The following is a 17745-nucleotide window of genomic DNA, read 5'->3' as shown; positions in this document are numbered from 1 at the left end:
AATTTAGGAACAACGATTGCTGCATTTATGTTTACAATACTTTTTGAAGTAAATACACTACATTGCGATGGAAAAGCGGGTAATTTTCTAGAATGCTAGATTTTAAATGATATTTGATAGCAGTTGCTCTGTTTTGTGCAACCCCCACATACCCTTGGAACCCCAGTTTGAGAACCCTTGTCCTAATATGTATGGTTAACAACTGAGGATGCAAGAGGTTTGACAGGCAAGAGTGTAACTGTGTCTGGTTAAGGGACTCCTCTGTTGTTTTTGTTCTTTGTTTAAAGAAATTTCCATGACATAAACCCGCTGCATTGGTTTGCATTTTGAAAACCTTTTCAAAAAGAGAAGGGCTGCTGCTTATTATTTATTTATTTATTTATTTATATGAAAGTTTAGATCTTTTCACCACAACCCTTCAGCCTTTCCTGAAGTTTCTAAATACTGGAACCCTGGAAGAGCATTTGACCAGGAATGATAAATAAAACCTGGACTGCTACACTGAACTCTCTTTGATGTTTTAGAAGTCAAATCTTTAAATAATCAAACCTCCTCCACCCCAGGGACAGGTCTACATTCAGAATTTGTCTGCACAGTTTTTTGGGACCAATAATTAACAATTTTAAACCAATATGCTTACATTGGTGCAAAAAGTGTGGGGGTAGCTTTTGGTTTTTGCATTGGTTTAACTAACAGTCAAAACAAGGTATGCTGATTAAACAGTCCGATGCCAGTATAACTGTCCACACTAAGGGTTTGCCCTGATTAGACAGTTTAGTTTATACTGCTGATTTTAAATTGTTGGAAAAAACTGAGTGTAGACAATCTTTAAATTGCAAATCTCAAGTTACTTGTCCCATTAAACAGAAGTCTTCTCACCTCCTGTCAGGGTCTCTTTCCCACTTTGAACTTTAGTGTCCAGAAAGTGGGGACCTGCCTGTTCCCTTCTAAGCTTAATTCCTAGCTTAGATCTTATCACGTTGCCACCAACCCAAAATATAGTGTTTGGGTACACTCCTTGTTCCCTGAAACCTTCCCTGGTTTAATTTATCATTAAAACAAAGAGAAATAAACCATTCCCCTCTCCTTTCTTCCTCCCAGATTTTCCCCTCCCTGGGTTACACTGGGAGATCACTGATTCAAACTCCTTGAATCTTAAAACAGAGAGGAAATTCACTTCCCCCGCTTCTGTCCCCCTCCCAGACTCTCCCTGAGAGAGAGACACTGATCCCAACTCCTTGGATCCTAACACAGAGAGAAATTAATCTTTTCCTCCCATTTTCCCCTCCCAGACTTTTTTCCTGAGAAGTACACTGATCCAAACTCCTTGGATCCTAAAACAGAGAGGAATCAAGCTTTTCCTCCCCCTTCTCTCCTTTCCCCCACCAATTCCCTGGTGAGTTCAGACCCGCTCCCCTTGGGTCTTACACAAGAATAAAAAAAATCAATCAGGTTCTTAAAAGAAAAGCTTTTAATTAAAGAAAGAGAAAAAGTAAAAATTATCTCTGTAAAATCAAGATGGAAAAATGTTTACAGGGTCTCAGCTTCACCTAGACCAGAGGGACTCCCCCTCCCAACCTAAGTATAAGTTACAGCAAACAGAGGTGAAATATCCTTCCAGCAAAATACACATTTGCAAATAAAGAAAACAAACATAAATCTAATCCGCTTTCTATCTATTACTTAATATCTTGAACCTGAGAGACTGTTTCAGTAAGATTGGAGAAATCTGGTTACATGTCTGGCTTCTCTTAATCGCAAGAGAGAACAAAGAACTGAACAAAACAGCACAAAACAAAGACTTCCCTCCACCAAGATTTGAAAGTATCTTGTCTTCTGATTGATCCTTTGGTCAGGTGTCAGCCAGGTTCACTGAGCTTGTTAATCCTTTACAGGTAAAAGAGACATTAACCCTTAACTATCTGTTTATGACTTCCCTTAACCCCCCTCCATGTTCGAGAAACTACTTCAGGGGGAAAGGATTTTCAGGGATCGAGTGTTCATAACACTGTGCAGTAGAAAGCAAGTTACAGGTTTAATTATTGACTCAACCTGACTTTATACAAAATGTACTTTCAGATGTCATTATTACTGGAAGCATACAATTCTTTTTACTTTACTGCGATTAGTAATTCAGCACTTCTGATGTCAATATTAGTTATTAAACAGTTATAACTTGCTTATGCAAGGAAACTATATCCAAATCTTTCCTGCCATAAGTATTCCGGTTTGAAACATAATTTTGTTGTCATCTCTAGTTTTTTGCTTTGCAAATTGTTTATGTACATAAACAAAATAACGGCATCTCTACAGAAGCTCTTGCCCAGCACAGCTATGTTGGAATCACACCCCTACATACTCCTGGCAGACATAATTGTGAAAGTTTGTGTGTAGGCCTAGCCTTACTTTATATATTTTCCCCCACTGCTTTGTGCCCCCATTTTGGAAAATGCTGGAATAGATGTTTATAACATAAATGCTCTCCTTTTGTGCATGTTTTTGAGGAGTGAAAAAGTTAAGCATTTGCATTTAAAGTATCATTCTTGGTGTCTGTGCTGCCTAATTCAGATGAAATTAATGGGTTACTTGACAGCTAAAAACTATTATTTTGGTCTCTCCGAAACTGGGCAGATGCTACTGCATCAGTTCCACTCTGGTAGCATTTTCAAGGCTTTCTCCAAAGCCAAAACAGCGGGAGACACAGTCCTTTCAAAATAAAAGCTGAAACTACAGGTAGTTAAGTCCATTTGTCTACTTGTGCCCTGCTGCAGGAGTGTTTCCCGAAGCATGAGAGTGTCTCTGCCCTGAAGAACTTGCAATCTAACTAAACAAGATGGAGTGTGAGAGAGGAAGTAGTAGTATCCTCCTTTTACAGTTTGGCAGCTGAGGAACAGATAAAGGTCTTCATTTCTCTCTCTATCTGTATATATTTTTTTCTCTTGTGGTCAAGAAGACAGTGATAAACTGGAAGGATTCCAGAGAGCTACAGCAGTAATTAGGGGCTTGAATAGGTTTTATGAGGGTAGATTAAAAGCGACGTTTGTGTAGTTTGACTAAATGATGAGACGGGTTATTTCAATATGTTAGAAGGATATAAAGGTGAAGGAATGAAGAACTGTCTCTTCCCTGGGAGTTTGAGAAATATATTAGAATTGTGAGCTTTAATTGAGTCAGCCTACCAATTCTATCTAAATTGTGGAATAATCTCCATAATAGGATGCTAAATCCAGCTCAAAGCATTGGTATATGTGCAGTAGGGAACGACATATAACACAACTATGGACCAGACCTAATATTCAAAATAGAAAAATGGTAGAGATTCTATCTTTTGGTACACTTAATATCACCGCTGAAGGGACAATGGCTAATTAAAGGAAACTTTTTCATTTATCCTGGTGAATGATTGGGAATTATCAGTGAGGTCAAAGCTTGAACTACAGTGTAGTCTTTCATGTTTGCAAGTCAGTTACAGCTGGTCTTGATGAGACTTAAGTACCATTTTAGGCCTGGAATTTGTGTGGTTGATTCCCAATGCAAGTGATCTCTGCTGACCATGTTCCCTTCAGCATACACAAGCATTTGTCAAACGGGGGGTCTTGACCCAAAAGGGGATTGCAAGCCTATTGTAGAGGGGGTCACAGTATTGTCATGCTTATTTCTATGCTGCTACCAAAGCAAGGTGGTCAGAGAGTGGTGGGTGCAGCCTGCGTGCCTGGCTCTGAAGGCTGCACCGCCAGCAAAGCAGTACAGAAGTAAGGGTGGCATAGTATGGGTGGTTGTAAGGGGGTGGGGGCGATGTGGGGAAATCGCGGTCCTAGATACTGTCAAAGAAAGTCTCTCCCTCGGCAGAGAAGGTTTGAGAACCCCTGGCATACACTATTGTATCTGATTGTTCACTTAAGAATTTTTCCTAATAGCTTTCAGATACTGTAAGTATCTCTTTGGGTGCATTATCTCATGGCCCACTTACCAGCGAGGCAGCAGTTAAAAGGTTTAGTCACCAAAATGTTTAGCAATTCTAAAGTTTATATGTTCCAGCTAGGTTACAGTTTGAGTAGATTATGTTAAAATTTCAAATCAGTGTTTTCATTATTTGGATATTTTGACTCTTAAACTAGAACACTAAAAACAAGTACTATATCTGGTTTTAAATGTTTTTGTGATCTCTGATTTACCACCATTTCCTAGTCTCTGCCATTTTAAAACTTTTTTTTTTCTATTTTCATTGTGGCACTGTTTTTTCTCTATGTAATCCCTTATGTGCTGTGCCTGCTCTTACATTGCATAAATTTTCAGTTTTTAAAAATACACCAGATGTGTGTCTATCATTGCTATTCTAAAAGGACTACAGGAAGAATTTCATGCTTGAACTGTAGATTACAATCGAAGGTTTGAAGCAAACTTTTTTTAGGTTCTGAAATTTTCAGGACTGGGTCCATGTCAGTGAACAGCCTCAACAGTATGTTCTTCAATGGAGCATCTGGGTGCTATCATGACACACATACTAAATGATCACCACCGCTCTACAGCATATCAGATACATACAACATGCAATTTGAGTGTAATTCAGTTAAATTTGGCACATGCATCACTTTTTAGAATAAGAAACATCTGAGACTGTAGGATGGTACTTAATGCAGACATAGTCTATGCCCTTTAAAGCTTATGCAAGGCAAACCTTAACACACAGCTCTTCAAAGGGCTTTTGTTATAGGCTTGGCTATACTCGAAACTCCAAAGCGCTGCTGCGGGAGCGCTCCCGCGGCAGCACTTTGAAGTACAAGTGTGGTTGCGGCACCAGCACTGAGAGAGAACTGTCCCAGTGCTGCTGGTACTCCACCTCCCCGAGGGGACTAGCTTACAGCACTGGGAGCCGTGCTCCCAGTGCTGGGACACTGTTTACACTGGCGCTTTACAACGCTGTAACTTGCTGCATTCCGGGGGGGGGTGTTTTTTCACACCCCTGAGTGAGAAAGTTGCAGCGCTGTAAAGCACCAGTGTAGCCAAGGCCCCAGTTTGACTTTAGCTGTAATAAGTAATACCTTCATTAATAGTTGATACAAATGTCATCATGTGAGTGCCATCTCTGCTGTTTTCATTCTTTTTGTTAATGTAACCTTAATGATAAACTTAATTTGCATCCCTGAAGTTTGGGAATAGTGAAATCTGCAATGCTTAACCCAAACAATGCCTGTATTTGTCCTAACAAAAGGGAAACAAATAGATTATGTGCATAACAGTGGAGCTATGTGTGTCCTCCGTCCCTCCCCAAATTGTGCTTAGTACTCATTGTGTGTTGCTGGAAGCAGTGAAGAGGTAAAACCTATGAGTGATGCCTGGAAGTGAGGCAGGGATTCTGTCAAAGCTAGCCCTTGTAACATGCGTTTAATTTAAAAAGGGATAGAGTAAATCAAAGAAACTTTAGTCAAGTTACTGCTTTTGTGTTGAGGTGTATTTGAACAATAAAAATAAATTGGTCTACTTCCAAGTTTAAAAATAAATTGGTCTACTGCAAGTTTAATTCCTGAAGGTTAAAAAATGTTTGTGAAACTCTGCTCTAGTCTACACTACACAGTTAGGTCAACATAAGGCAGCTTATGTTGACCTAACTTTGTCAGTGTACACAGTGTACAGCCTTGCTCTTGCTGATGTAAGTGCCCTACTACACTGACATAATAAGCCCTACATCACTCACAGAGGTGGAGTGATTTTGGTGTGGGTAGGGTGATGTCAGTGTAGACACTGCCTTGCTTATATCCTCTGCTGGCTGTCTTGTCAATTTCATGGCTCCTAGAGCTGTGAAATTGACAAGAGAGCCAGACTCCCTGCTCCCAGCTGGGCCTTCGGCTGCCCCCTCAGCTCCCTGCTGGGGAGCACAGCAGCTGACTGGACTCAAGTCGTGGATCTCCCTGCTGGAGGTGAGAAGCCCTTAGTAGCTGGCATAGGGTGACCGGATGTCCTGATTTTTATAGGGACAGGCCCGATTTTTGGGCCTTTTTTCTTATATAGGTCCTATTACCCCCCCCCTCCCCTGGTTCCGATTTTTCACACTTGCTGTCTGGTCATCCTGGGCTGGCAGCAGGGCATTGAGAAGCACCAGGCAGCTTCTCCACCATCCCCGCTTCCAGTGGAGAGCAGAGAGCCCTGGCTCCCAGCCCCTATGCTGCCCCTCTTCAGTTGGTGGAAGTGTTCCTGATGAGGACACCCACCACTGACAGAAGGAGGGTTGTGTGCATATCAGCAGTAATTACTGCAGAGACTGTAAATTGACCTAATCTAGATTCATTTAAGATTGTAGTTAGACATACCGACTGATGTTTGTCTCAAGCCATATTTGAATAAAAATTGGAAATCAATTAATGCACAAAACCAGCATTTTAAACTTGTTTATTAGCTCAATAAAACTACCATAAAATGTGCTAGATGCAGAAGAAAATTTAGCAAAACATGTTTTGCATTTAAAAAGACAGTGTGTATTTATGTAGTTAGTGAATGGAATAAGCTATACTGGCAAAACAATAGTTTTGCTGATACAAGCACAGTTCACATGAGTAGTACTTTGCTGGTAGGGTATAGTGGCATAGCTATAGCGACAAAGTAGTAGTGCTAGTTTAGACCCCTGGCATGTGCTTGCTCTGCCTTCTGGGAACTCCACGTGAAGGGAATCCCTTGCAAGGGATTTCTGGGATGGCTTCTGTTTTCTTTAAACAACTTGAGTGATGCAAAGAGTAGAGAATCTTCCCAAAAGTACTTCTAGTGCCCCCTTGACCTTCCTGAAATATCTTCCAAACTCAGACTGGAAAGGTTGGACACCACTGACCTGAATCGGTCATTTTACCATGGATGAACGTACTTAAAGCCAAATTGAAAGTCTGACAGAATGTATTAAACTGGCACTCAGCTATGATATAGGAAGCAGTACTTATGATTCAGAAAGTGAAACATGACCCTCTGAATCTATTAAGCCAGTGCACTGTGCTGTCAGTGTGTTCCAGAAGAGATTTGTGGCCATTAAAGATTCCAGTTGCACTTTTTGTAGGAATATTTATTCCTTTGTCTTGGCTAAATTCCAGCATCACTTTCTTCCTACCTATATTTCCTGGGCAGCTTTAATTAAATAAGTTATCCATTTCTTGTACTATTATCAAAGAGTTGCCACCTTTCACTTCATTGGTTTTATTTCAATAATGGAAGAAGTGACCTTTATGTACTTTTTTAGATTATATAACTCAAATTTATAAAGACCTTTGAGGTTTTTTTGGGGTGCAGATTACTATATGTATGTGTGTTCGTGTAGTTTAGAATGAGTGCTTAGCGGTGAAGCACTAAGTTTGACAATCCTTTTTTAACCTTATGATTAAAATAGAATATGGTCCCAGGAATAATCTGTCATTGCATCATTGTACTCAGAGTTTATCTGATAATGTAAGACTTTTGTTGAAAATATGTAATATGTGGCAGTAGAAATGCATATTCTCACTAACTTATTTGTGTATATTTTTTAAAGATTTGACTTTTTAAAAATATACTTTAGAAACTTTGAGATGGGGAATGAACTTGCTCTTTGTCACTGGGGGACTCTTAAATTGTTGGCAGACGGATATGCTCTAACCCTATTTGAGGAACTGTGGGGTTTTAAAAAAAACCCAAACCAAAAACCTTTAATCAAGCAAGATAACTTGTATCTCTGCCCTCACCCGTGCTGGGTTACTTTTCTATTCGTTCCTCTTTTACTGAGTACAAAGTAATTAATGCTAAGTATTCAGCTGCTAATTCTGTTTTTTGCTGAGTTATAAAAACTACTGGCAATAAAGGCTGATGGAGTCTTCATTCTCTCCTCGACTTTATTAATTTGTACCATTGAAGGAACAGGACCAGTTGAGACACTTCTGTTTACATGTGAAATCCTTGGTTTTTTTAAACACCGTATGTTTGTTTTTTCTAGGAAACCTTGCTGTTCCATAAGCTCCTCATATATTAGACAGGAATTTGCTTTGTTCAGCTAAATACCAATATACAGTGCTTCGTAAATTTTAAAAGCTCAAAGACTTTTAAAAACAAATGCACACAAATATAATTAATAAGTTGGGGGTCTGCCAAACTTTACAAGTCACTGTAAGCTGAACAGAGAAGCAGGACAGAATCTTGTCTGTGGTTTGAATGTGTAGACCTCAGGGAGAAGTATTGCTAAAGACAAAAATGGCAGTTAGATGTGTTACACCATTGGGAGTACTTTCAAAATCAAGTACTTCCTGTATGTGCCTCTTAAATAAGAGACTAGGATTTCTGTTTGCCTTGCTGAGATCGATAGCCTTGCAACATCTAAACAGTGCACTGTACACTCACTTGGCTGAAATATCAATTAGTGTCAGACAAGTCCTTTGCAAATAAACATGGTAAGAATGGATATTCAAAAAATTATGCATTCGATCTATGGTTGTAAATTTAGAATGAAAATATAAATTTGAACTTGAAAGTTATTTAATACTGATTTCTCTTTTTTCCTCTCCCTCCTCCATTATTCCCTCCAAATAAGGTATGTAAACAGATTTGGCTAGGATTATTTGATGATCGATCATCAGCAATTCCAGACTTCAGGGATCCACAGAAAGTTAAGGAGTTTCTACAGGAAAAATATGAAAAGAAAAGATGGTAAGCTAAGCTAACGCTTTCAGTTAGTTTTGATAGAAAATTAATTTTGTTGTGTGTGTTTCTGTAACCAGAAATCCCTTTTGGGTTTACTGTAAATTTCTGACTAAAGTCAATCTTTCATTGTGATTAAAAATGAGTGTTACTTTGTGGCTGAAAATAACTTAATGACTTCTCAATTTTTAAAGAAGGCACTATACCTTATGGAAGATTTTGGACTTGTCTTCACGTACAGCACTGTGGCGGCACAGCTGCCACACTTAAGTGATGATGCTACTATGCCAACAGGATAGCTTCTCCTGTTGGCATAGTTAATCCACCTTCACAAGAGACGGGAGCTATGTCAATGGGAGAAGCTCTCCCGATGACATAGCACTATCTACACCGGTGGTGAGGTTGTCGTACCTACTTTGCCCACCAACAGAGTTGTACTGAATAAGTCTGTAGGGTAGACCTGGGCATTGTAAAGCACTAAACATTACATCTGCATAGTTTGAACATTGCCAAACCTAGACATTCATTTAAAATTTTACGAAGACATGGACTTTTGTTAGTAGATGCACCACATATGTTAGTGTGACATTCCCCAGGGACTGCTGTGTCCCCTTAGCTCTCCAGCCTTTGCTAGTGAACAGCAAACCCTTCCAGGGTCTGCTCATTCACACCACCAGCATACAAAATCACTCCCAACTGAGTACATGAATCTATGCCCAGCCTCCACGAAGCACATATAAGGCAACACCCACATATCCCTCAGGCCCAGCCTTTTCTTGTACTGTTCAGTAGGCCCACTGGACAATACAAGCTCATAATTAGTCTGTCATTCCAACTGTGGGTAATAAATAGGCACCAGTCCTGTTGACCTGAGTAGTGTTACCAAAATATCGGGTCTGCCTAGCTGAGAGCCAATAACAGCCTGACAGGGATAAGGAAAAGATGCTTTATTGTGCAGAGAAAAGGAGAGCCTTGTACTTCAGTACAAAGACCCTATTCCATACAAATTTCACAAGCCTTTTGTAGACTTTTAGACAAAGACCCTTGCATGTTAACACTTGATTGGTAGGTGTCAAACCTCTCAGTTCTGTTATCTGTTCAGTAAAAACTGGTTTGAAGCAAGTTTTCTCTACTTTGAGGCAGAAGAAGAGAGTTCAATAGTTCAGGTTACTGTATACGTGAGGCTTCTGCTTCCCCCTATTGGCTGCTTGTAAGCTATTAAGGGGGGGGCTACCAGCAACTTTTACAGTCCCCCCCTTCGGGCCTGACAATCTGGCCCAGATTGTCAGGCCTGTTACGTAATTTACGATCAAGCTGAAGAGACAGGTACTGGGTTTTCTTACGGACAGCAGAGCCTTTGGTTACAGTATCACACAGACATTTTGCACATTGCATTACTACCCAAACAATACATAGGAAAAACAGACTGAAAATAATCCATTTCACAATTGTACGGAAGAGGCCAGTAAACCATGACCCAAGGTCTGGGAGAAGGTCCTCAAAACTAAAGGTGTGATCAAGAGACATAGCATGGAAAACAGCAGCATTTTGTTTATATATAGGTCATCCTGATATCTTGTTTTTCTCACTTAAGAGACGCCAGTCTATCTACACATTATTTACACAAGGTCAAAACAACTTCTCACACAGTTCTTTTTCACTCACCTCACACAATCCTTGCTTCTACAAATCTCCCGTTATTAGGGTTACAGCTAGCCTAACTTTGGCTAACAAAGACTGTCATACATTAAGATCCCGTACAAATCCCTGTCAGTTCTTTCTCTACTTCCACACTCCCCCCTTTTGTACTTCTCAGCTCTCTCTCCTGAACTGAGAAGGACAAGACTGACTGTAAAGAGCAGACCTTCACCGCGATGGACAGGTGCTGCTGCATGCTGAGGATTAAAGCAAGTGAGAACCAGTCACAAGGTGGCAAACCTTGAATAATTCCTCTTGTCAGTGTCTTCACTACTGGAGCTTTGCCTGAGTAAGAACTTAAGAATGTACAATGATTTTTAATTCACTAGAGAAACTCCGAGAACAACAGGAAATCTATCTGCCACCCCTCACCTCTCTTGCTCTAATAAGCCCATTTTATGCACCGCTTCTAATCTAAAACATATCCCTATATCAAGCCTCTTCTAAAGTCCTCTCTGTCTTTTCATCTCCTCTCTCTAAACGAATCCCTTTCACATCGCCTTCCATCTTTTTACTGAGACATCCTAAAAATCTCTGTTGAATCCTGCACATATCTGTCTACCTATTACCTATCTCTCCTTTGAGAGTTCCATAACTCCTCTGTCTATCCATCAATCACCTAGCATACCCTATCGTCTGTCTCCCTATCTGGACATCATTTCACTTTCTCAGAAACCTTTCTCCACCTTCTCCTCAGTTTCTTAATGTTTCTCAGCTGTCCTACCCAGCCCTTCCTCTAGTGCAGATTCTATTGCGTCCTGCCCACCCAACACCTGTGAATCTATGTATCTTCTGTTGTGTGTCTTCTGCATGGATGGCAAGGGCGCGGAGAGCCCTCAGCATTTCCTGGGAGGTTTTTGAGCACCACACAGGAAAGGGCTGTACATTTGAAATGGGCATGGAGAACTAGAAATGCTTACAATTAAGTAGTGGCACCAGTGGGACAAACTTTCTCTGGCCTTTAATGCTCCAGCTTAGCTCTCAAGAAGGAAGGGTACCCAATGATTAAGAACATTAGCTCAGGGTTTCTCAACGGGGTCGCTGCTTGTGTAGGGAAAGCCTGGTGGGCCAGGTCGGTGTGGTTTACCCTGCCGTCCGCAGGTCCAGGCGTTCATGGCTCCCACTGGCCGCGGTTCACCGCTGTAGCCAATGGGGGCTGCTGGAAGCAGCAGCCCAAATACATCCCTCGGCCTGCAACACTTTCAGCAGCTGCCAGTTGCCTGGGAGCAGTGGATCCAATCGCCCAGTTGGGGACCGCGTTCGGCTGGGATCTGCAGACAGGGCAAGGAAACACACCGCCCCGGCCGCACAGAAGGCTTTCCCTATGCAAGTGAGACCACGTTTGAGAAACCCGGCCTAGCCAGTCATTTGGGGTTTCTAGACTAGACGTGGGTTTCTATTCTCTGCTCACCACACAACTTTCTGTATAAGCATTGAGTAATTCACCGCTGGCCAGAACTTTAAAGGTATTTTTGATGCCTAACTTGGATTTTTCAAAAGTAGCTACCTGCCTAACACCCATTCAGATCAATGAGTTTTTAGTTACCTGATGCCTTTGAAAAACCCACTAGCCTCTAAAATACCATTAAGTTATCTGGTTTCTGGCTGATTTTTTGAAAATATGTTTTTATCCAACTATTAATGAGCTCAATGCAAGACTAACTGGGGATATTCTTTGGTGTGTGTTATAGGGATGTCAAATGAGATGAGCTAATGGTCCCTTTTAGCCATTAACTCCATGAACGGATGAATAGAAGCGAGAACAGGTAAAGAAAATAGAATCACCGTGTTCCTGCTCTTTCGGCTGGGGATGGTTTGAAAATCTATCTTTATCTCTGTGCAACACGCTGGAATGAGAAGCCGTTCCTCAGTTGGGGGGAATATAAACCGGTCGCCTCACTGGCACAGCTCAATTTATAATCATCAGATAAAGGGAAACCACACATTGTACAGCAAACTCCCTTCACAAATCAGTATTTTTTTCCTTAATCACTAGTTGCAGCACACATGGAGAATGGAGAAAGCAGAAGGGAAAATCAAACGACAATCACAGATCCATCTGCTGGGATTCGGGAATCTCCCTGGACTGCAACTTCTTTCTTCTTGCTGTTTCTAGGGATCTACATAATCACTAAGGCTGCGAACTGCTTCATGCAGCACTAGTTGTGGCTGATCATCACAGTTTCACACTCCCATGTACTACTTCTGGGAACTTGTCCTGCTTGGAGATCTCCTACACCTCACCATCCTGCACAGGATGTTGGCCACTTTTCTGACAGGGGACAGAACCATTTCTGTTACAGCTGCATGGTTCAGTTTATGGTTTTGGTTTCCTAGCAACTGCTGAATGTTATATGTTAGCTGTGATGTCTTATGATCGGTACTTAGCGATATGTAAACCCTGCGCTAATGCAACACTTATGAAATGGAAGTTCTGTAGCAGCTAGCAGCTGGATCTGGTTAATGTTCACTCATCGTTCTAATCCATATTAATATATTTTATGTCACAATTAGAATTCTGTGGCCTAAAAAATTGATCATTTCTTTTGTGATCTCACCCCGCACTAATCTCTCCTGCAGTGACACTTGTCTGGTTACCCTGGCGACCCTCACTTCTCTTCCATAAATCATTGTTAATTCATTTCTTTTCACCCTGGCATCTTATGTTTATATCATTCCACCATCCGAGAATCCTCCACCTGGGAACGGAAGGCGTTTTTCCACCTGTCCTCCATCTTATCGTAGTAACAGTTTCCTATGGGACCTAATAATGTCTAACATGTTACCACTGGGCCGCTGAGAGCCCTGTGTTTTCATTCTTTCAACACAGTCTTGACCCCCTGATCAATCCCCTCATCTACAGCCTGAAAACAAGAGGGTCAACAAAGCCCTGAGGAGAGCTTTGCCGAAATGGGTGTCCTTGATTCAGAGTTGATTGAAATTGGAATAAATCATCTCACTAGTCAGCAAGGGAACCAATCTTAGTCAATCTTCTCAACTGGGATCCACGGATCCTTGGGGTCCGTGAGGGTACCCCAGGGGGTCTGTGGGCCCCCTTTCGCTCCTTCCCCTCTCTCCAACATCTCCTGCATGCAGGAAACAGCTGTTTGTTCTTGGATTTGGTTCCTACTTTTTCCTATGCTGCTTTGATCCTGTCTTCTTTATGGTTTGTTACTTCCGCTCAGTTGGTTCGAGTTCAAAGAAGAAGTGAGGACAGTCTAACCTTCCACTGAGAGGGAGGTTCCCATTGACCTTTAAAGGTCTGCATCAGGCTATTCTTCCTGTGTGCATCCCTTCCGCAGAACAAACAAGGAACTAAAAAATTACAGCTAACATGACCGGAAACTGTTCAGTTATAGGGCTCGTGTTTTCCTTTTTTTCTGTTCCTGTGTTTAATTCTTCAAACATTTTCTTTTAATATTTGTAGAAGTATTTGAGAATATAAATCATGAGAGTCTTAGTTCTGGATTTATTAGATTTCCCCATTAATTCTCCGGTCTATATGTTTGCGTCTCACATTAAACAGGCACGGGGTCGTTTAGGATAACCAGGCAATGATATATATCTCCCATCATCTTTTAATCCCCTCAAGTATATATATTAAAATATGCTGTAAGTTACTGGTGCGCCCTTTGCTCGCGCCGTAGTGGGAAGCAAGAAGCCTCAAATATCCAGTAACCTGAACTTTAACTATCTATTTCCTTCTGTCTCGCGCTGCTAAACCGTTTTCTGCGTGACGCGGGTTTGACACCTCCATCAAGCGTTACGCGAGGTCTTTGTCTAAAAGTGTATAAAAGGCTTGTTGTATTTTGTATGGAATAGGGTTTTATGTTACAGTGAAAGACCTCCTTTTTGTGAAGAATAAGCATCTTTTCCTTATCCCTGTCAGGCTGTTATTAGCTTTCCAGCTAGGCAAACACCGATATTTCGGTAAACATTCTGGCGACCAGAGATGGGACGTCTCCTAGCTTGGACATCGGACTCAAGATGGCCTGCGGCAAACTTGGGAGCAGTGCCACCAGGGTGTTAACCCCTCTTCCTCGCTTCACCGTGGCCCCTGGGTTTCGTGGCTCCGATAAGGTGGAGCCCTAATAGGATAAAGAAATGCTATCTGGTTCTGGTTCGCTATCTGGTTCTGGTCTGTCTGTTTAACAGGTTACTGTTGTTTTTTCTGCTCTGTATACATTTCGGGCGTTAGGTGTGGTGGGTGGAACTGAACCTCTCGTTCGTTAACTTCCAGGGTGGCCATTGTGTGCGATGAAGCCTCTGAGGTTCGAATTGAGATCCCCTCTCTCCGTCCCTGTAGCGGCAGTGTAATAGAAGTGGAAAAATCCTGGTTAGACCTAATCCCTCTGCTCTCTGTGGTAATTCTCTGTTTGAGTGTCAAAAGACAGATTGGTGGGTCTCTGCGTGAACCCTCTAAAGATAGCCTGTCTGGATTACATGTTAAGTAATGGCCTTTACATAGTGGTTCGAAAAAGGAAATGTTTCAAAGAAGGAAACCATTTATTCTTGTCTTCTGGACTCTGGAGCTTGCCCTCTCCACTGTTACTGTCAAGCTGAAGAAAGCACAGAACCTCTTTTTTTGTCTTTCAGATAATTAGAGAAAACTGATTGTCCCAAGCTGAACAGCATTCCAACATACCATGCATTTACTGGCACCCAATAGGAATTATGTTTGTGTTCCATGTCTGTTCTTGTGGTGTTTGTCTCGTGGCCAGAATTGTTGTTTTTAGTGTTTTCAGGGATGGTCTGGTTTGGAATCAGGCAGAGGGGGGTTAGGACTGGAATGCAGATGCTTGTTTTTTTCAACTGTGGAATACAAAAGTGTTTGGATAAATCAGGAAAATGTAAATACTAAATCTAACACATTTGCTCAAAGTAAGAAAAGAAACTCATTGGCCAATCTTTTAACGAAAAAAATGTTTATTAAAATTTTGCATACCAACAGTCTTTGGAAGCAAGGACATGAAAAGTTAACCCCTCCTCATATTGTACATGAGATCTTCTGGCTACTCAGATTTCTAGCCAGAGGCTAGGGATGGTGGGGAAGTTTAATTGACTAGAGGTTTGTATTAAGGGACTCCCAAAGTGGGGTGTGCCTGTCCTGGACTTGTTTGCTACCAAAGCTCTGTAATAAAGTTAGTTTTTAGTATAAGCGTATATGTGGCATACATTAAATAATAAGAACTATGTACTGTATAATGGCATGTTAATGTTTCATTGTTGGGGAAAAAGGTGTATGCAGTAAAGAGTGGAAGTTCCTTGTAGTTAAAAGAAGCCAAGAAGAAGAAGGAAAAAGAAACAGAATGAATTAAAACTGGAAAAATAGTCTAGTATGCTCAGGCTAAAGATAAAACACGACTTCATCAGACACTGCTCCAGCTAAGACTTGGCTGACAGTCAAGAAAATGAGCGGGCTTGAATGTGCCCCAAAAAGCTGTGAGATCTGCAAAAACACGCAGGCACTAATGAAAGTTTAGGTTTCTTTTCTCACAGGTAAAGAAGCGTACCCCAGGACCTTAGCAGCCTGCCACTCCTTGTAACCAGGAGACAAGATCGTGTAAAAGGTCCACAACAAAAGACTGCTTTGGCTCATGCTGAAAAGGACCTTAATTAAGTCCTGCTGACTACCAACAGCCGCTGTGAAGGGCCAAAGACTGACTGCCTGACCCCATGATTCTCACTGAAAAAAGATCCCCCACGCTCGGGGAGGATCTCCTACTGATGATAGCCTATTTCGCCTTCTGTGCCTTCTGGACAAGCAGGAAGAAAAGGACAAGGTGCAGAGCTAGTAACGTCTCCCTTGGCCACTAATAGACATACTGTGCTTTTTCTAGAAGAATCAAAACATTAACAGGGTGATGTACCGGTAAAATCTCCCCTGTAGGATGATGAACCACGACTGCTTAGGAAAAGAAGAAGGAACACTCACTCCACTGAAATTGCCAAAGTCCAGGAATTCCCTGACTAAAAAGGACAATTAAGAACTGACCTCCTGTGCAAAGAACAAAGAATATAGCTGGCAGGAAAAATGTGGGACCCTGCTTGAAGAATGTGGTATTGATTGGATTTGGGGGTTTATTCTAGCAGGCTGTGCCCTGTGTCTGGATAACTCCTTCAGCAGGTATATGCTCTCCTAAATGGATTCTGCCAACTGGAAATTTACTTGTATTGAAACGCATTCCAGTGATTAAATAACGTACCTGTATCCTATCCGCAATACAAGGTGCAAATTTCACATGCTCAAAATGTATGTCAAGTTCAAAGTGTGCCTTCATACAGCTTTTTAGAGTGTCTTTTAATGTACTAAGTATGATGTACTGTGCTTATAACTAAAACTGTAACAACAACCCATTGTATGCTATGGAAATGGTATGGCTTGTCTGGTTGTTAGTGTAGCTTAGGATTTATGTTGGTGTAAAAGACCGTTGAATAATAGTAACATCTTCATGTCCGTGCCAATCAATGAATTGTCACTGCATCCAGGCAAACCCTAAGGCTGAAAACCTCTAACGCAGAATCTGAAATCCAATGGCTTAGTGCTAAATAGAGGTTTGAAAAATATCTCTTGTAACAGAAGTACAAAGGAGGGAGTGTGGAAGTAGAGAAAGAACTGACAGGGATTTGTAGGGATCTGAATGCAAGACAGTCTTTGTTAGCCAAAGTTAGGCCAGCTGTAACCCTAATAACACGAGAGTTGGAGAAGTGAGGATTGTGTGAGGAGACTGAAAAGAACTGTGTGAGAAGTTGTTTTGACCTTGTGAGATAATGTGTAGAGAGACTGGCGTCTCTTAAGTGAGAGAAAACAAGATATCAGGATGACCTATGTATAAACAAAATGCTGCTGTTGTTTCCGTGCTGTGTCTCTTGATCACATCTTTAGTTTTGAGGACCTTCTCCCAGACCTTGGGTCATGGTTTACTGGCCTTTCCATTATAATTGTTAAATGGATTATTTCTTTCTGTTTTCCATGTAATGTTTGGGTAGTAACGTAATGTGCAAAATGTCTGTGTAATACTGTAACCAAAGGCTCTGCTGTCCGTAAGAAAACCCAGTACCTGTCTCTTCAGCTTGATCGTAAATTATGTAACAGGCCTGACAATCTCGCCAGATTGTCAGACCTGAAGGGGGTGTAACGGGCCGGGCTCACCACCTGGTGCTCCTGCTGGTCACTTCTGGGAATTAGCTCGTTTCCAGTGGAGCGCCCCTCCTGGTGGTGTCCTGTCCGTTATTCTGCCCCCTGTCGGCGTCTCTGGACCCACGTTGCTCCCTGCTTGGCGGGTCCACTTCGAGGACACTGCCTCCGCAGTGCCCTCAGTCCATCTGCGTCCCCTTCCGGGGATCGATCATCAGCAGTCTCACATTCCAGCCTTTATAAGCAACCACCCACCTCCAAGTCTA

The 17745-nt window shown here is 41.6% G+C and overlaps 1 protein-coding gene across 10 annotated transcripts in view; it reads left to right on the top strand.

Moving 5' to 3' along the window:
- The window catches only part of AGFG1 (ArfGAP with FG repeats 1), an 81891-nt gene that overhangs the window by 31570 nt on the left and 32576 nt on the right, over positions 1-17745 (top strand). For all 10 annotated transcript variants that reach the window (XM_075068512.1, XM_075068517.1, XM_075068509.1 and 7 more), the window contains exon 3: positions 8537-8652. In XM_075068512.1, the coding sequence (XP_074924613.1) occupies positions 8537-8652 (116 nt within the window). The remainder of the gene's footprint in view (positions 1-8536; positions 8653-17745) is intronic.

The sequence above is a fragment of the Chelonoidis abingdonii genome, chromosome 8, assembly GCF_003597395.2.
Source record: "Chelonoidis abingdonii isolate Lonesome George chromosome 8, CheloAbing_2.0, whole genome shotgun sequence".
Classification (NCBI taxonomy): Eukaryota; Metazoa; Chordata; order Testudines; family Testudinidae; genus Chelonoidis; species Chelonoidis abingdonii.
The sequence above is the reverse complement of the archived record's forward strand: the minus strand, read 5'-3'. Positions and strand labels throughout refer to the sequence as shown.